General features: G+C 34.8%; 2 protein-coding genes across 6 annotated transcripts; both read left to right on the top strand.

The window, feature by feature from the left end:
• The first annotated feature begins 667 nt into the window (after nucleotides 1-667).
• Nucleotides 668-16,400, top strand: LOC146527859 (uncharacterized). 4 transcript variants are annotated; one of them, XM_085204381.1, is made up of 18 exons: nucleotides 668-833; nucleotides 1,098-1,195; nucleotides 1,269-1,525; nucleotides 2,009-2,219; nucleotides 3,739-3,947; nucleotides 4,714-4,821; nucleotides 5,316-5,525; nucleotides 7,029-7,208; nucleotides 7,728-7,842; nucleotides 8,266-8,416; nucleotides 9,005-9,128; nucleotides 9,528-9,673; nucleotides 10,693-10,871; nucleotides 10,998-11,103; nucleotides 12,083-12,529; nucleotides 13,056-13,217; nucleotides 14,220-14,353; nucleotides 14,602-16,400. In XM_085204381.1, the coding sequence occupies exons 2-18, from the start codon at nucleotides 1,142-1,144 to the stop codon at nucleotides 14,764-14,766; spliced, it is 2,958 nt and encodes a 985-aa protein (XP_085060507.1). In that variant the 5' UTR covers nucleotides 668-833; nucleotides 1,098-1,141; the 3' UTR covers nucleotides 14,767-16,400. The 4 variants fall into 4 exon arrangements, with proteins under 4 accessions (XP_085060507.1, XP_085060505.1, XP_085060504.1 ...); XM_085204379.1 differs by having other exon boundaries at nucleotides 668-1,009; nucleotides 14,220-14,371; XM_085204378.1 differs by having other exon boundaries at nucleotides 669-833; nucleotides 14,220-14,371.
• Nucleotides 16,401-17,100: 700 nt separating this feature from the next.
• Rad51D (Rad51 recombinase D) lies at nucleotides 17,101-19,888 on the top strand. 2 transcript variants are annotated; one of them, XM_085204386.1, is made up of 5 exons: nucleotides 17,101-17,928; nucleotides 18,167-18,374; nucleotides 18,695-18,872; nucleotides 18,941-19,063; nucleotides 19,247-19,888. In XM_085204386.1, exons 1-5 carry the CDS (start codon nucleotides 17,666-17,668, stop codon nucleotides 19,468-19,470), a joined length of 996 nt encoding a protein of 331 aa, XP_085060512.1. In that variant the 5' UTR covers nucleotides 17,101-17,665; the 3' UTR covers nucleotides 19,471-19,888. The 2 variants fall into 2 exon arrangements, with proteins under 2 accessions (XP_085060512.1, XP_085060513.1); XM_085204387.1 differs by lacking the exon at nucleotides 18,941-19,063 and having other exon boundaries at nucleotides 17,107-17,928; nucleotides 19,247-19,882.
• Nucleotides 19,889-20,208: the final 320 nt, after the last annotated feature.

Below are 20,208 nucleotides of genomic sequence, written 5' to 3'. Positions count from 1 at the left end.
TGCAAGTGAGAGCCTGGTACAAACGACAAAGAGGCAGGATCCAGTGGCGTAGCTAGGGTATTTGCTGCCCGGTGCGGCTCGGGGAACTTGATGCCCCTTTCCTGTTGTTGACTTCTAAAAAAAAAAAAACGTGATCACCGCCGTTGAGTTCTATAAAACAAAGTAATCGTCGACTTTGATGCCCCTTTCCTTTTGATGCCCGGTGCGGCTTAAAGGACTTGATGCCCTTTAAAATGGTAAAAAGTCTAAAAAACAAAGAAAAAACACACTAATCGTCGACTTTGATGCCCTTTTCCTGTTGATGCCCGGTGCGACCGCACCGCTCGCACCCCCCTAGCTACGCCACTGGCAGGATCGGCCTAAGCGCTCACAATGCATCTATCTATTTAATGTTACTTGTAATTAAATAGCATAATTATAGTTACTTGAAAATAATCTTCCCAATTTAAATAAAAAATATTTACTTAATCGAAACAATTTTTTTTTTCAATTAACTCCTTCTTTGTATAATACAAAACAACGGTAATAATTCAATTCAATTCATAAAAATACACAATTTTTCTTTTTATGACATTTTCACATAAAATGATCGTACCGTATACCGATCTTAGATAACCAGTTTATTATTTTTTGGTATAAGTTCCGTTTCTGGCAATACTAAGCATTGACATTTTAGCAAATCAATACTTGCTACTTGGAATTCCTTGCATAGTACACAGTACACACATAATGTATCTTTCCACTTCTGGGGTAATTTATGTTCTGATTGTGCGGTATAATCATTAAAATGTACAATCAATATTTAGCTATTCAATCGCTGAGTATTTTCGTATGTATGTATCGGATTTTTAATAATAAGGAAAGGCCATATTTTGGCTAAGTTTTTAAAATATATGATAATAAATTTAATTTATTAAAAGGAAATCACTGGGAAATTTTAATTATTAATATAGCAACTCATTTTTTTTGTTTTTATTTTGATTTCGATCGAGATTCGAACGCGGAAGTGGTTGGTTTTTCTTTTTCGTTGTTGACGCTCGCATTGCGAAACATGGTCTATTGTTCTTTTAGAAATTTGTAAAATGTCCAAATTATAGTGAATGTGACATCAACCCTTACATACGAGAAGCATAGCTAAGATATGGCCGCGAGAGGAGAAAAAACTAATGGAAATGGCGAGGAGCAGATCGTCGAGGTAAATCGATTTGCCCTACTTTCTGTTGACAGTTAAACTTGACCTAAGTACTATGACTATCGATGGTTTACAGACATTGGCCGAGGTGTTCCGATGCTTCATCTGTATGGAGAAGCTCGTGGACGCCCACCTGTGTCCTCACTGCTCCAAACTCTGCTGCTATAGCTGCGTGCGACGATGGCTTACGGAGCAAAGATCTCAGTGTCCGCATTGTCGTGCAGCTCTGCACCTCCATGAGTTGGTGAACTGTCGCTGGGTCGAAGAAGTGACACAACAAATAGAAACAATGCAGCAGACTAATTGTGTTCAAAGAGAAAACTTTCGGGATGGGTGAATTAAAAAATTAAACAAAGCTAATAAATAAATTCAAATAAGATTTAACAACACAAAACAAAAACAATTTCAAATAAGATTCTTATTAATATATTTTTTTGCCTTTTAACATGAATGGTGAAACATTTTTTTTGTTAAATACTATCTTGTTAATTATTGTGATATGCAGCTTTCCTGCTGCTTTTACGTTTTCCTGCATGTCAGGATAGACAGAGAGAACCTAGTGCAAAGACAAGCTCTCTAAGCTTTACCATATGAAATTCATGGTGAGTGGCAAATTTAATGCTGCATTCTGCAAATAGGACTGATCCTACAACTATTTTGTTTACCACCAGATATTCCTCAAGTGATAGATAGGCCTCAAGTAAATATTAATATTTTCATTATAAATTTTTACTTCCAATTAAACAAGATACACAAACTTATAAATGAAAAAAATTGAAAAAAAAAGTTTATTAATCTAATTTATTTTTTAATCAGATGTTCCACTCATCATGAAAGATTGACTGTGTACTGCTGGACATGTCGCCGCTGTATATGCCATCAGTGCGCACTTTGGGGCGGCACACACTCAGGCCATACATTCAAACCTTTGGAGGAAGTGTATGAACAACATGCCACTCAGATAAAGGATGAATTGTCTCAGTTGAGAAGAAGATTGATGGAACTAATAAGCTTAGTGCAGGATGTGGTATGTTATATTTTTTGTAAGAGACAGATTTATTTTGTTTAATTTATTTGCCATGCCAATAATATAATAAATTATATGTGGCAATTTGTATATTGAAATATTTTTAAAATGAGTACCAATTACAGACAATGCACAGCATTTATAAAATATTGCAGATAGATGACAATTTAAAGAATACAAGATATTTTAAATTACAACGATAATAGTAAAATTAGAGTAAAATTAATAAAGTGTAAGGGGTATAATAAATAAAAAATTATAAATGTCCTTTAAGACAATCTATTCCTGATTTTCCTCCATTTCAAATTGGGTGATAAAGCTTCCAGCTTTGCTTTTTCCAACTAGATTTTCAATCCATAATTAGACACTTCCCAAGTGTCCCAAAAAACTGCTTTATAAATCAACAACTCTAATAAAATATCTTAGCTTTGTTTATTATTAAATGATAGAAAATATTGGTAGGTATAAAGGAAGAATTCTTAACATGATTCATGTAAAGTTTAAACATAATCTATGAGTAACATTAAAAATATGTAAAGTAAACCTTAAGAGGTTTATGGATATAATGTTTGTAAAATATTTTAATACAATACTTATATCCTTTATTAAATGATTTCCTTGATCTAAATATTTATACCTTTTATGTATGAAGAATCAACAGCAAAAATATAACAGGAAGAATATATTTCTATAAAAATACAGATAGATTTTATTTATGAAAACTCAATTTTAAATTATTAACAAGGGATGTTTATCTTGAAAATATTATCATTTTTCTTACGGCTATAAGCCAAAGCACATTTCAAGTGATGCCTGACCTAGATATCAGCTTTTACAATAGGCCTATTTTTATAGTGCTAGAATTAAGTCCCTCTATCTGAACTCAATGTCTCAAAAATTGGACAGAAAAAGGAAACAGAGTATCTTAATACTAGGTTCCTTGTGCCTGCCCACCTATACGATGTGTTATGGAGTAAAAAATTGTGAAAATACTTTTTACTGTATTAAATTTTCCCTCATCCCCAAGACTTTTGTCAGATTCTGAAATATAGCTAAAAATAATGTTAAATTGGGGGAAAATAGAAAGTTGTTACTTAATGTTCTCTGATAACTTAAGTAACTTGTGCTTACTTAGACACTTTCTTATTGGATTTGACCAACCATTGTTTTCTAAGTTAGTTTGTGATTTGATTTTATACTTTATGTGAGATAATTTAAACTATGTAAACTTTAAAAAATTAAGTAAATTATTTTATGATAGTTTATTATGAGGCCGTTGTGGTCCAGCAACACAACGGCCGACTATAGACGCGACGTTTGTGGGTTTGATTTCCACTCGAAAGCATCTGATGTTTTCATTTCCTTACTTCGTCTCAATAACTCAACATGAAATATCTCAAAATTTGTGCGGAAAGCGGGCACCGGAATATCTTAACACTGTGTTCCTCCTATTTACCCCGCTATAAACAGGTTAAAGATTTTATAAGTATGGATATTAATAGATTAAATTAATCAACAGGAACGTAATGTCGAATCCGTTCGCGCTGCAAAGGACGAGCGTGTTCGTGAGATTCGTAACGCAGTGGAGCTGATGATCTCAAGGCTCGATTCTGCATTGAAAGCCAAATTACTCACTTTGATGGGGCAAAAAAATAGCCTTACCCAAGAGACTGAGCAGTTAGAACATTTGTTACAGGAAATTGAACTTCAGCTACACTCTAGTACTAGGTATTTATATATTTTTTGGCAATGTGACAGACAACCACATTTTGTATAATCAACTTGGAACATTTTATCTAGTGCAATGGTTTCCAACCAGTGGTCCATGGATCACCAGTAGTCCGCAGCAGCCAAAATACGATTAGCGTATTTTATTAGTTCGTATATTTTAAATTTAGCAGACAGAGACCCATTGACCGGCGTATAGTGAGTGAGAGAAGCATGGGTGGTCGATCAGACGCGACGGCTTGGTGAAGCCAAACATATATTATGTTGAAGTTAAATCTATTCAAATACATTTGTTCACTGATTTTGTTATATTTTCTCAGAAATCATATTAATACAAAATTACAGTAATTATTTTTTTTTTTTGTTATGTAAGTTCCTATTATCAAATGCACAGTAGGAACTAAGTTTTACATTGATTATTACAGTTTATTTTTATTATACATACATAGTAGTCCCTGCTTATAAGAATGATATAAAAAGATCCATGATAAGAAAAAGATTGGGAATCCTGTTCTAGTGGAATCAAACCTGGAACTGTTGTGTGCAGGCATGTACTATAACTTTTTGACAACGGTATTTTTAATTTTACTTGATATCATGTTCTTAAACAGTTTTACACTTTAAAGGCCTATCAACATCTGATCTCTTGGTCTAGTTGTCTCACCACTAAATTAGTAATTGTGGGCTTATACCCACCTATGTGGAAAACACATCCAATAAATTAGTTTTCTTTCCGTTTCTTGAATTAGCTACATTTTTTTTACAGGTCAGAACTGATAGCTAAAAGTGGCGAGCTATCTAAACTGATCCACCAAGTAAGGAAAAAACCGATGGCCAGTTTCGTGACCGCACCAGTTCCGGCCGATTTTCACAGGCTAGTGTTACTTTCGCATTAGTATTTTTGTGATAGGAATATTAAATGTTGTAAGTGTCTAAAAAAACACTCAGAAACTTTGATATTGATATGTTTTAACTTATATATTAATATACATTCGACGCTTTGGGTGATCAAAATGGAGCTCAGAATCTGAATTTTACAATTTCGAATAAGCAGTATATTAATAATAAGCAACATTTAAATAATAAAATGTCATATTATTTGTTAGTGTTGTTTTTACGTCTTATTATTATTATATTTTAATATTATTACTACAGATTACTACACTACAGACGAAGCATCGACTTAGATTAGCATACTCTATGTAATTCAATAATTTGTACAATATTATTCTTGTTCTAAATATTTTATCATCTGTTGTAATTATCGCGGCAATACTAAGTTGGTAATACGATTCTACAACATTTATCTTGCGCCCATAGTATATTTATATCAAAATATTTCGCTACAACAACAAAAAAAATTCACAGTGAAATAGTACCAAGCTACGACAGCAGTACGTTCCCGTTAAGCAACTTCACGCAGCTACAGCACGCGGCAGCGCCCGTCTACTCCGCGCCGCTTCACGTCAACGGTCTCTGCTGGCGCCTCAAGGTGTACCCGGACGGGAACGGGGTAGTGAGGGGCAACTACCTATCTGTGTTCCTCGAGCTTAGTGCTGGACTGCCGGAGACCTCTAAGTGAGTCATGGTTGCCTGGTATGGTAGTTTTTGTCAAGCGGGAGGAGTTTTGTTTAGTTTTATGTGTGACAAGGGAATGGGGATATAATTACTTATTTGTGTTTCTCAATTTAAGTGCTGGCCTACTGAGTGAACGACTTCTAAGTGAGTTATGTTTGCCTGGTAGTTTTTATAAAATAGGATGTATTTTTTTATATATTGCTCTTACTATGAAATGGTATGGATAAATAAATAACCTTATCTGTGTTCCTTGATCTTAGTGTTCATTTATGTTAACACTTCTGAGTGAATTATGAGGGCCTGGTAGTTTTAATCAAATGGAATAAATTTCTTTTCTTTATATTTTTGATAAACTTTACACATACATGATGTGATTTGTCTGTGATTGTTTCTTTTTACTTCCAAATTTAATTCAAAGTTTTTCCTATTCTCAATTTGTTTTTTTCTTTCACAACATATTTCTTATTTGTATTATAAGTAATGATGTACCCATATTGCTAACGTATATAACAAATATTTATACATAATAAATAATTCTAAATTGATTATTGCTAGTCAGTAAAAATCATTTCTTGCGACCTATTATAAACGTGTAGTAACAATATATTTCGTGATTACAAGCGCTACTGTGTTCAGGGTAGGCAAGAGGTGAGTGCTAGTGTAGTGACAGATGTGTGTGCAGCATGCTGGTTTCCACCGATTTGTTATCGAATTTAATGTGTGCTGGTTGCGCTGGACCACTCATAGTGTTGTGCCACAACTGATTTTAATTCTGTTTTTGTTTCACTAAATGTATTTTACTTGGTTATTGGTGTGACTTTATTTATATATGTCAAAGTTTTAAAAAACTCGATAATGGAAAATAACATACAATTAATATTTTTTTGAAATGTTATTTGTTTTTCTATGCAAACTATATGGGATATATCTATACATAAAAAGTAAACTTTGTTTTTTAAAATATTAGTTGCTTAAGTCAGTTGTGGCAGCATTATAGAGAAATGAGGACAAGGCTTATCGTTGTATAATCATGTACATACGTGTTTAAAATATATACAATCCATAATATATTAAAAATATCATCATAGTATTCTCGCTTTAGTATTAAACTACTTGTTAAATGTTTTAAAGGTCTCGTTGACAAACTGTTAGCTGTATAATCATTTAGGCCTCTGCTTGCGCTTAAATGTATCGAAGTTTCTTCTGGCTGGAGCTAAGTGGCTGAACTGATCTATGTATATCTCATTAGAACTCTTATCATTCAGATTCCAACTTCCGAATACTTGTAACATATAGTTAGGATATCTGTTAGTTATCTATGAGAGGTGTTTACATACTTAAAATAATGAACTGAATAAACATTTTCTTATATATATATTGATGAACACAACATTTCAAAATACCTTTGCTTGCAATTGTTACGTTTAAATTTTCATCAAAAGATTAAGTCAATAATTCATATGGTTACTTGTGGTATAATTTACGTTAAAATGTTTTAAACAGGTACGAATACCGTGTGGAGATGCTACACCAGGTGTCACGCGATCCTTCAAAGAATATTGTACGGGAATTCGCGTCGGACTTCGAAGTGGGCGAGTGTTGGGGTTATAATAGATTCTTCAGATTGGACCTTCTGGCTAGTGAGGGGTATCTTAATCCTGATACCGATACATTGATATTGAGGTAAAATTCATATAAATAATATTTATTTTCAATAAATTGAATAATGTTTGTTATTTGTTTAATTGGTTTTAGTTCTTACCAATTTCACTCCAACAAAGCAAAGATAAGTTATAATGAGACAATTTCTCAGTGTCATTCAAATGATATAGTTAGTTTAGTTAGTACTGTGCATATCTTGATTAAAATTTTTGCCTATTAGTGGGGAAAACACATTAATGAATATCTAAAGAGACACCAGGCCAGATTGAGGCAAGTCGTGGCGCGCCCTGTAAAGCGCGCGACTCTAAACGCGTCGTTAATATTATCATTTTTTCAATACCTCTCCTTCGCCAGACCGAGAGGTAATGAGGCAAAGCGTGGCATTGAGTTTTCCCCACTCGACATGGAAGGCCTCCAGAATTCGGCAGAAAAAGAGCAACAGAAGTGTCTTTATGGGAGCAAAGTGTCTTAACACTAACTGCCCAGATTCCCTCTGCCTATCCCTCTATAGTTAATGTATCTAAATGTTTAACACAAAAGATTCCAAGTGCGTCCGCCGACCTTCTACCAGCGTTGCCGCGACCAGCAGTGGTACATCAATCAGTTAATTACGATGCAGAATCAACATATTGTGCAGATTAATGATCTTAAAGAGGTAAGTTTTTGTTATTATTGTTTTCCCTTTTTTCTTATTGATGCAGTTTGTTAGACTAGACATTCATTTTAATTGTATCGGCCTGCCCGTTTTTATTTTTTCTTCTTTTTTTTGTAGTATGTATATTATTGAGTGTATATTGTACTACGAAAAGAACTACTACTATTAAATATTTAATAATTTAGTACACAACTGATTTTTTGCTTATGTGACGTATAAAAAAAAATACTATTTTTGTAAGGAAAAAGTCGTCGTGACATAATGAGACAACGTTAACGCGTCGGTTATTTTAATTGAATTATTTTAATTTTCTTGCTCTGATAACAACATAAAGCGTTGATAAATTTGAATGTTTTAACCCTAGTTTCACTCTGTCTGGCCTTCTCTATGCGGAATATAGCATTACGCAATGTCCTCCCCCAGCGCCTGACGCTAGATATGTCCCGCAACTCGCTGGGCGTGGCGGGAGTGGCAGGCGCGGAGCCGGCGCACGAGGTGCCCGCCGCGCTCTACGCCAACAGGGACTGGAAGTTCAAGCACGGCGTCGTCACAGGACAGAGGCTGGCCAGTCCAGGTCGGTTTCCTTTGTTCGTTTCGGTACGTTAGTGTAGTGGAAAATTATGTTGACTCCTTCGATATATCATTAAAACAATAAAGTGTGTGAATAGTGAATATTCAAGAAGAAATGAAAAGTAACGATCGGTAAGTGTAAGAAAAACCATTGCATATAAGTGATTAAAAAGTTATTGTCATCAGGTGTTTGGCCTGAACAGTTGGGTTTTTGATGTTTCCTGAAAGCGAGTTAGCCTGATAAGTTTTTGGTTAGTCTCGATTAAAAGCGATTACTTGTATAATCTTAATATTTACTTTTACTTTCTTTAGGTGCTTATTATGTTTTAGAACTTAGTTAACTATATTTATTTTGTATATTTTTCATTTTTATGGTTAAACTGTAAATAAGACACCTTCGTGGTTTTAAAACTCACTACAACAAACTTCAACTATTTTCATTTACACGCTTTAGTAACAAGACAAGACGAGCGTTAAGTTCCGCTACTCAATGTTTCAAAAATTATACGAAACATGGGCAACGAAGTGTTTTAGTGCCTCCTTCTGTCTACCTTACTACATACATACCACATTAATTCATAATTCTTCCCAGGTATTCTAAACACAGCCATGTTCGACGAGACCTGCAACAGTACAGTGTGCCGTGGCGCCATGAACGCGAGCGGAGCGGGCGCGCAGCACGCGCTCGATAATTATAACCTGCCTTCTACATCTAGGTAGGGAGTTTCAATTTATTTTTAAATTATGAAAAAGGACCATATATCGTCGAATCATAAATGTTATTTCAGTCTGTCTTTGGTGGCTAATAGTTTTTACAAAATGTTATTTGATTATCAAAATTAAAATATATCTCTAATATTTTTATACAAGAATCTAGTGATGAGGCCAGTCCTGTCGCAGGGGACGAGTGTGTGACGCGAGTGGTTGTGGGTTCGATCCCCACTCGAGTAAATGAAATATTTAATATTTTCATTTCTTCACTGTGGTGTCGACAAAACGCGCCCAGAATTCGGCAGAAAATGGATAACGAAGTATCTTAACACTATGTTCCTTCTGCCTACTCTTCCCTTACATATCCTGTATTTGTAAATAAAATTCCAAATAAATTTTCACAGATCAGCAAACTCCCTTCAAACGGGCGGCGCGGACAACCTGGCCCTAGTTAGCCTGCACACTCTGCTGAGCGCAGCTGGCGCGCCCGCTCGCGCCTCCCGCGCCCGATCGCGCCCTGATAAACACACTGCGGAGTCTCCTTTGACTGGTATGTACACTTATAAATTTATTATTCAATAAACCAATCAGATTCACGCTGTATCCCGCACACAGGAGGGTAGGCAGAGGGAACCTAGTGTTAAGACACATACCGTGTTGCGTGGCGGAACTCAACGCCGCTCTTTGCCGCAACATAAAAGCGAAGAAATGAAAATGTAAATTTAAATAGAAATCGCAACAAGTCTCTTACAGTCACACTCTGTGCCCCTGTGCCACGACTTTGATTATTGATGGTAGAAATTGTGACTTTTGAGCTTCATGGTTCATATAGCATGAGTATAACAGGGTAAACAGAAGGAACCTAGTGTTAAGAAACTTCGTTTCTCTGGCACCGCCCGATTTTTCGGACATTGTCTTTGACTGGCAGATGTCAACACCGCGGTTTTGTTTACCACAGCGAAGAAATGATAATATTTTAAATATATAAAGTAACCGTCGCGTCGTCATACGAGTTGTGATTGGATGGTTTTATTATTATTTTTATGACATGATTAGATACTGATATGATTAGAACCTGAACTCGTAACAATTTCAAAACAATATATATATAAAAGAATTTTTATATTACAATGACCGAAAAATTTGCATCATCACTTAACCCTTTAAATATATGGTTCCAAATTAATAGTGTTCTATGAGATATTTATTTGGGGATTAGATATACTGTGATTAGTATGGAGAGAAAATATTTTCCAGTGCCCGATTAAGGGATAAATATAATCCAAGTTAAGTAAAAGTGGACAATATACAATACCAAAATAACATATTACTTTTTACTTTCACTTGTATTCCGTAAATAACAAGGTAAGCAGAAGGAAACTACTATTAAGACACTCCATGCCCCATTTTACAAGTACCGGAACTCTAAAGGCGTGTTTTGTTTTGTTATCAGAGAAATAAATTATTAAATAATCCCTGAGCATGAAATGGAACCACGACCGTCGAGTCATACACTGTGCCACACTGCAACTACCGCCTTAAATTTTTATTGTGAATTTTGTCTTTCAGCAGTGGCCAGCACTCCTATAACCGAAGCCAGCACAACTACAACTAACGTATTATGTGCTTCGATATCTTCCCCCGAGCTCAACGCTAGTGCTGAAGGACCGAAGCCCGAGGACACCGCCGATATCACTAGCCCCGAACCGGTTGTACAACCCGTGTCCGAGTCGAGTAGTGATACTGGGGTAGGTTTTTTATAAGATAAAAGATTTTATTACATTGATATTTGCGCCCAATATATTTTTCTCATACAGGCAATGATCAGCTACGATTATGTTATATCTATAGTTTACTATTTATTTTGTCCCCAGGACTTTTTATTCAGTGAGTTAGATGGTTTTGTAGACGATAACAATCCTAGTCACATTGATGAGAATTCCAACGAAGAGAATGATGTTGATGAAGAAACTATGTCAGGTGAGTCATCTAGACAAAATAATACTAATATTGAAACCTTTTTTCCGTATCCTATTGTTTTTTCCTTATCCTAAAAAAAATTTGCTTCACTTTGCATCCATTGTTAGTGTTAAGACAAGTCATTGACCACACATAACCATGCACACAAGTTATTAGAGCGGCGAAATTAAACAATTATTCCCCCAAGTGGGAATCGAATCTGTAATCGCTTACATTCAGACGCCGTCCTAACAGCCTCCTTATCCTTTCTCCATCCTATCAATACATGGTGTCTAACAGAAGGCTCAACGCCGAGTGGGTGTTCGTGGTGCGGGCTGGCCGAGTGTCCCCCGTCCCCGCCCTCCCCGCCGTCCCCCCCGTCACCAGCCGAGGACGACGCGCTCCCCTCTCGCCGCCGTCCGCGTCGTCCCCGCGCCCGCCCCTACCGACTGCGCGCGCACGCCTGTGAAGCATATAGACATACACACACCCATTGAATATTCATTTTATTTATATACATTTGTGTTATTTTGATTAATTTGGATTGTAGTAAATTATATTTTTTATGCTATGATATATTCATTGCAATAGTTAGTTTGGTTATTTAATTTGAAAATTTTCATGGGCTTGAGCGCGCATGACCGTACCGTTTGAGCCTACAAGCCCGTAAAGGATATAGACGTACATACACGCATTAAAAAAATTAAATGATTAATAAACATTGTTTTGGACTATATTAAATTATCTTTTTCTATGAAATATATAATAGTCAGTTTGGGTTAATTTATGTACTTGTGTTTTTGATTAAAAGAATTCATAGTTTGCCTTAATTAATGTTTTACTAACAAAGTTATGTTGAAAAATATTATATGATTCTGTAAGAATAAATTCATATGAATGATGGAATGTAATTATTTGTGAGTAAGTAAATAATTGACTAGATAGTCTAAAATGTACACTTTTGTAATATTATGTAATATAATATTTGTTCCATAAACAGGTGAAAATGACATTGAAGGAGCTTGTGGTGGGCGTTCAAGCGATGCAGGTGACATCCTCAGTCGGTTGTTATGTGCTGTACATGGGCGTAGAGTGACCCCCGCTAGTACTGACTCGAGAGGCATAGCCCTCGCTTGTACCGACACAAGGGGTGTCAACCTCGCCACAACTGATCAACGTGGTATCACTCTCGCCGGTACCGATCAACGTGGTGTCACCCTCGCGACTACGAACCAAAGGGGTGTCACCCTCGCCGGCACTGACGGGTCGCCCTCGGTGTCACCGTACCTGCCATATCTGCATAGCACAGTGGCGAATGTAGCGGTGCCCCCGCCGGCCCGGCACGACGACCCGCAGTTGTCGACCGCCGCGCACACCGACATGCTGCTCTTGAACTTGATGCGCATTAATGGATTAACCCCAAAGTGTCCTCGTAGTACTAAACATGGTGAGGTGGTTTTTTTTTAATTTTATTTTTTGTGCAATTGAGGGTTTAGGGCACAGATCAGAATGTTATTAAATATTGTATAAGTATATTTTTAAACATTAAAGATCGCATCAAAATTACAATTCTATATAAAATATTGTGCGTAATACAAACATTTTAAAATAGTACAATTGTTATTGTGGCGATGTTTACAAAAAAATCATAAACCTTTTACTTATCTTATTTATAATATAATGCAGTGCAGTGCAGTTTCACTCTGTATCTCGCACACAGGGTAAGCAGAGGGAATCTGATGTAAGACACTCCATTCCCCACTTTCCGCTGAATTTCGGAGGTTTTGCGTGTTGAATGGCGGAACTCAACGCCGCGCTTTGACTCGGCTCGACACCAGAGCGAAGAAAATGGAAATATAAATTAGTTACAGTCACACCTTTGTGCCTCTGGGCCACGACGGCCTCAATAAATCAATCGATTAATATAGTCTAGGTGTAGTAAAGAATTAAATAAAACTTAACCCATACTACAGGTCCAAAACGCAACTGGTCGACGTCGTCCCAAAGCGAGCCCGCACCAGCTCGTAGTAGTGGCGCCCTGCCTCGCGCCCGCCCCGCGCCGGCACGCCCCCGCCGTCCGCACCGCTCGCCCCGCGCCGCGCCGCTCTCGCCCGGGCAGCTAAGAGATACTGCTGGTATGCTTACATGCTTCTTTATACAGGTTGAGGCCATCGTGTCGCAGTAACATAGCGTCTGACTGTGAGTCCATATACAAGTCATCTAAGTCTATCCCTAAGTCGAAAAAGTTCAGATATCTTAGATCCGTCATGCACGAGTCTGGAGGCATCGATAACGATCTCCATGGTTGGATAAGCGTTGCCTGGGCTAAGTGGCGGGAGGTCACTGGTGTGGTCTGTGATTGCAGGATACCGTCCAAACCTTTTCCGACTTAGGGGCTGGCCCAGGACTGATAAGGATAGTGCTCGAGTAGAGTAGACTCTCGCAGGCGATATACTCGGTCTTTGACACATTGCCAATATGCATTTCATTCATGGAGAGTGGTTATGTAATGCTAATGCTGCAGCTAGAATGTATCGGAAAAGATACCAAAACGTTGAACGTCATCCCGATTATTGTGTATTTAGATTTTTCTCTCTTCAACAAAGAAGTAATCCAGCAGGTATCGTACCATTTCGGAATCCAGATTAAATGCGCCAACTTTTAAAGTTACTTGCAAAAACAGTGTAGTACATTTTTTTTATAGTACAGTCGGTTAAAGTTGGGTGTACTAAATATTTTGAATTTAATGTTTGGCAAAAACACGGCATTTTATTGAAAACCGATGCAGGTATGTTTCAATTTTAAACTGTAATTCACAGAAGGGTAACTCATGATTACATTACAGAAAAAAAAAATGAAAAAAGAGTAATATTTGTAGTCTTAGGACTTGAAAAATCATCACAGGGTGTCGGTTTTTCCGATATTTTTTTAAATCAATATAATATGAAAAATACATGACACAGATTTTTTTTTTATATTTTTCTCATAACTGTCACGACTTGGTCTATCACCTGTTTTCGTTTTATCGTTGACTCCTGGGACACCTTGTATATAAATAAATGAAATAAACTTCAAAAACTAAAAGACGTAAAATTATACAACCATAACAATACATAATTTTTTTTCCAACATTACAGCCGCATGGGCCGCCACAAGTCCGCCTACATCTACTAACGGGGCCCTCTCCGCTATAGGCAATGCAGGGACTGGACAAGGCACTCACGACTACTGGCCCTCCGCATCCTCGCTAAGCGACACCGAAGACGTCGAGGTCATACTTGATTATAATGTAATGTTATAGTAACATATATTTATGTATAATATTATATTTTATTGTATACTTCAATTTCTTACTGATTTTGATATATGAATAGTAACTTAAATTATTATTACTATTTGCTAATTACTGTTGCTAATAATTGTTGTAGTTACCAATGATTCGTGACTCGTGATTCTAATGTAATACACATAAAAAAAAGAAATGTCAAGTATATAAGCATCATCATTTTCTTATTACAGGACACCCTATTCGACATTCTTCTCAACAGTCTTTCTCTCGAAGGCAGTAACGTAGCAGAATGCGATGACGCTCCGCCCGCTCCCCCTGTCCAGCCCTGGAGCCCTGCACGAGACCCCCGCGAACCCCGTGAACCTCGCGAACCCCGAGAACCCCGCACAGACTGACCACCGCGACGCCCGTCACGCCACTCGATATCTTCTCGTCACTTACGCCCTTCCGGATACCCTTCCTCCCAAACCTATGACTACGACCATATGGAACACTACCGCAGGGAATATTACCACTAGACCCCGATGTACTAGTATAGATAATACATTAATTTAAGTGTCATTGGATCTGGCCAAATTGTTAGGTTTTTTTTATTATTTCCTGGCTTAATTTGAGGAAATTAGGAAATACTTTAGCTTTGAAAGTAAACTGGCTTTAGATTTTAACAACATTTTCTTCTGAGAATTGTTATAATAAATACTTATTGTGAAAGAATACATAAAATATGAAAACAGCTGAGTGGTGCGAGGGCATGAAATACGAGGTGTTCATGAAGAGAACAATTTCCATACACATAGCTTTATATTTATGAAACACATCTTAACATAGCCATTGTCAGTGTTGTAATCTCAGCATAATTTTATTATACTCATTGTTAATGATATTGTAGAGAAAGGGACTTGCCTCGACTTGTTTCGGGTTTTATTTTGTACTCCATCATGCTTAGTATAAAAATATTATTAATTATAATTATAACTATTGGGCATTTTCTATACTCAAAAATTGATCTCGGACGTTGCTTTTGTGCGTCTTTTTTTTATAATCTGCCCATGACAATTTTAATAAGTTATTTCCGCTTGAATGTCGCTACATTGTTCGAGAGTCTATTTAGATATGTGCTATAAAATAGGTTAAATATTAATGTTATTATTAAACATAAAAACAGGTCATTTATTGTTCTCATAATTGCGTCGAGATACTTTTTAATTAATAATAATTATTTTATTAACATTAGATGTTGTCATTTTAAGGAGAATATTTATGTTTTATCTTCAAAGTACACAATTAGTTAAATTTTATTTAATACCAATCGATTAAAAGACTCGATTTGTGTCAAATAAAGAATTATTAGCTAATATAGTAAATAATTATAGGATTATTTTAAAAATTATAACTCACTGTCTCAACTCATTTGTTATACAAAAGAGCGGAATAAACGGTACAAGTGTTTAATTTAATTATACGCCACACCATTCTGTTGTAAAGCATTAAACTGGATAAATTTTAATTTTAATGTGATTGTAGCGATATATCAAGTCAGATTATTATTCTTTTAGATAGCTAAATGTAGTGCGTTGACTGAAAGTTCAAAAAGTAGGTTAAGATTTTCGCTAAATGTTTGTGTCGAAGTTTATATTTGTATTATAGCCATGTTTTTTGTTTGCAAACGCGGCGCTTATTTCTTTTAGGGTTAAAATATTTTTTGTAATTACAAATGTTATAAAGAAAATGTCTACCATTTTACCAAAATTTGCGTTTGCATACAAAGTGTATATAATATGTACGTAAAGCTGTCGATATAAATTATATTTTTACTTACGTAGAATATTAAATACAATTGATGGGTACAATACTAAGTTTTAGGATCTGCTTTGAAGTATATTTTTGATTGTTTAGAATGTTGATGTACTGATGTTCTTCAATGAATATAATAAGCATTATCAAGCTCAGTGGCGTGCCATTGGAGAGGCCTATGTCCAGCAGTGGACGAGGACAGGCTGATGATAATGATGATGATGATGAAGCATTATATTGTAGTTTTATTTATCACTCAATAACTACAAAGCATTGCATATTTGGTATATTTCCACATATACACTCAATAACTACAAATGATTTGGTGTACTGATAACATCGAGTTATTTTCTCGTTGACTTCTTGGTGTGGGCGCGAGTCACAAGTTTCCAGTAAAATCACAACACGCAACGTAAGTCCAGGGTTGCAATATTTTACAAAATTTAGTGGAGGGGCCATTTTTAAACTGAATGACCCGTAATCAAAAATCCTCCACTGAAGAATGATTTTAGTTACATAATGACACAATATAATAGACATAAAGGCAGGTGCTATTTCCGCTCTTATGAATTTGAAATAAAATTAATTGATTTGAAATAAATTTTATTATTATTTTTTATTTATTGTTTTGCTGATGCTATTTTTGTGTCATTGTGATTTCCTATATTTATGTTTGTAGGTTCAGTTTTACAAAAAGGAAGGTCGAAGGTCTTACAAAAATTTAGTTGCTGGAATTTTTTATAAATACCAGAAACTAATGGTGCCGGAGCACAAGCGTGTGACTGAATACGCGACAGGTTGTGGATTAGTTCCTTACTCTGTGAAATGAAATATATATTCGTACATATAATATAATAAAAAAGGAAAAATAGCGCGTCTATACATTGAATATATTTACAAAATAATTCAGGGGGGTTAGGAACAGTAGTAGAGCCCAAATCCACAAAAGAAAATTGCGTGCGATCTCGAGATAAACCCTCTTGACAGACGGACAACAAAGAGAAAAAGTTCAGATTTTTCCTATAGATGTACAGAACCCTAATAATATAAAAACGTGTTTTCAGCAGTTTCCTTCCGTTGATATATGTAGGTACACGTAGTAAAATAAATTAGCACGTGGGCTGTGGTTACAATTTTTTTACAATACCAAACATGGTCGGTACCATAAAGACGTCGTAAAGGAGATGGGCCATGACGACTTGCAAGCGATAAGCTTAATTGGCTTCGTTTCAATTAAATCTAAAAGCTGGAATTTAGATACTCATTTCACATGTAACATTTTATAATCGTACATAAGGCTCAATGGTGTCATACTTTGTCTTATAACTATGTAGAAAAAAAAGTAAGAGTCATGTCATATCATATTTGAATGTCAACTGTCAGACAAAAGCAAAATAAAAGTGTGGAGCGCCAATCTTGAAAACTAAAAATGTTCAAAGAAAAAATAAATAAATAATTATTTAACTACATATATAAGTGAATCCAACTAGTTGCTTCACAATGAATAGCATAAAGCTACAAGATTATGAATACTTTACAGGAGACATTTTAAAAGTGCTTTCTCAAAATCGCATAACTACTATTTTAGAATTTATACAAGAGGATGCAGAAAAATTATCAATAATAACTAAATTAAACTTAGCCCGAATTGTGGAAATAAGAAATGATATTTTTTGTCAATACTCAGCACCATTAATCAGTGGTTTTACACTGTTTAGTAAAAGTCTAATATGTAGGAAATATATCACAACTGGAATTGCAAGGTATATAAAGATCAATTTGTTTATTTATTTTTTTTTCAATAAATATTGCGACTTAGAATTTAAAATACTAGTACTGAATGTAAAAAATATACCTTTAATTTTGTAAAACAATATGTTTTGTGTTTAGACAAACTTGTGAAAGTGGAGTGGAGTGAAAACCACATTGCATAGATTATATGGAATAAACATATATTGCAGTGAAGCTACTTTATTTCATACTATTTAAATATTTTTTCAGCTTGGACTTAATTTTAAGTGGAGGTATTTCTATTGGGAAACTAACTGAGGTATGTGGCCTTGCTGGCAGTGGCAAGTCTCAATTATGTATGCAGTTGGCTATTAACAGTGTTAAAGATTTAAATACAGTCCTCTATGTTGACACTAAAGGAGATTTTTCAGCAACAAGAGTACAAAAAATTTTAGATGCAAATAATTTTTCACATAAGGTACATAAATTACTGATAATTATTAAAAATTTTTTTTGTGTTATTATATTTTTTGTGTTATATACTCAGGAAAAAATCTATAGAACAAAATTTTAAAACAATTGTTTTCTAAAATATTTTTTCAAACTTTTTTCAAACTGGTGGTAGCTTTTTGCTTATATGTTCATTCAAAGATTCAAAAGTGCTTATAACAGTATTTAAATAAAGAATATTTTGAATTTGAAACTTACAGTGAAACTCACACCTCTTGGCTCTTAGACAGTAACCTACTTTATTATACGACGACGATGACGATATATAGACGCTTTATTATATTTCAGGATATGGCCCTAGTTATGACAAAAATTAAAATTATACACATCTGGAACATGGAAGACTTGATTAGATTTTTAGAAAGCATAAAGTCTCATAGTTCAAATATTGAGAATTTATCATTAATAATCATAGATTCTCTACCAAGTCTTGTATTACAGCATTTTGGAGACAATAATAAATATGGTATGAAATATGAATGTTACTATATATGAAACATGTTATTATCATTATTACCAAATATTATTTTACAGGTTTAATATATTTAAATAAAATTGTAAACCTCAGCAGATATATTTGTAAGGAATTAAATGTTGGCCTTATATGTGTTAATATACAAACACGATGGATTGATATGGATATTAGAGAAGTAGATGGTAAAATCTATTATATAATTATATTTTAAATTCAGCTGTATAAAAAAATTGGTCAAGTGCGAGGTGGACTCGTACATGAAGGATTTTAGATACTGAATGCAAAAATTTTTTTTTTCTTATTTGTTATTATTTATGTCAAAAGAAGTTTATTTGTACTTTATTAAAAATAACATATTGTTTCAGTTGCAGAAGAAGCTACATCCGTAGGTGATTCAACAACTGTTGAGAAAAGAAATCGTGGTCTTGGCAAATATTGGCATCACATTCCTGCTGTGCTAATTTTAGTGGAAAAGAAAAATGATCATCTTACTGATAGTTCTAATATAAACATTTCAATTGTAAAAAATATTTCTCCTACTTGTGTTAAAAGTTGTCAATTGAAAATAAGTTCATTAGGAGTAACCTAATAAAAATTATAAAGTTTCAAAATAACCTTTAATTAAAAAATATTTTAATCCGGAAGCTGCCCCACTGAGGCACATGGGCCCCTATGGCGTCAAAAAATGATTCGATTTGCAATAAATAATATACATAACAATGATATTCCTCTTGAATTAGTCAAATAGAAAAAAGCAAGAAAAAAAGTTAATAAACCTGAGATGATGTGTTCTAATCATCATCATCATCGACAGCCATCTTTTGTCCACTGCTGGACATGTGTTCTAATAACATTATTATTTTAAAGACGATATATTAAAAATCACTGTTTCAGCCATTTCAATAAAACAGTTATTTTATAGTAGTCATTTAAAAAATACTTTTTATTTAATTATTTTATTTGTGAATTCATTTTTGAGATTAACTTGATCCAGTGCATAGACAAACGTTTTAAAAACCTTTAATTTTTTTTATTGTTTTGGGTTACATTAAATTGTTATATAATTAATACCAATATATTTTTTTATATATTTTCTATGTACAGACAACCATCTGTTACGGTTTTATTGTAAGTAATTAAGTACAGTCAATTGTATTCCAAACCAAGATTCCTGGCCACAGAGTCCATTCTATCTAATATACTATATGTCAAGGAACATAAATGCTACAATTATGCAGTACTATACTTCTATTATGTTCTTAGCCTAGTCGAATCGAATTGTTATATGTATTCTGTGGACATGATCTGCCGGCAACCTGTGTTGCTG

The sequence above is a fragment of the Heliconius melpomene genome, chromosome 20 (assembly GCF_056956725.1).
Source record: "Heliconius melpomene rosina isolate 202511_hmr_F chromosome 20, ASM5695672v1, whole genome shotgun sequence".
Lineage (NCBI taxonomy): Eukaryota > Metazoa > Arthropoda > Insecta > Lepidoptera > Nymphalidae > Heliconius > Heliconius melpomene.
This window is presented reverse-complemented; position numbering and strand designations above follow the sequence as displayed.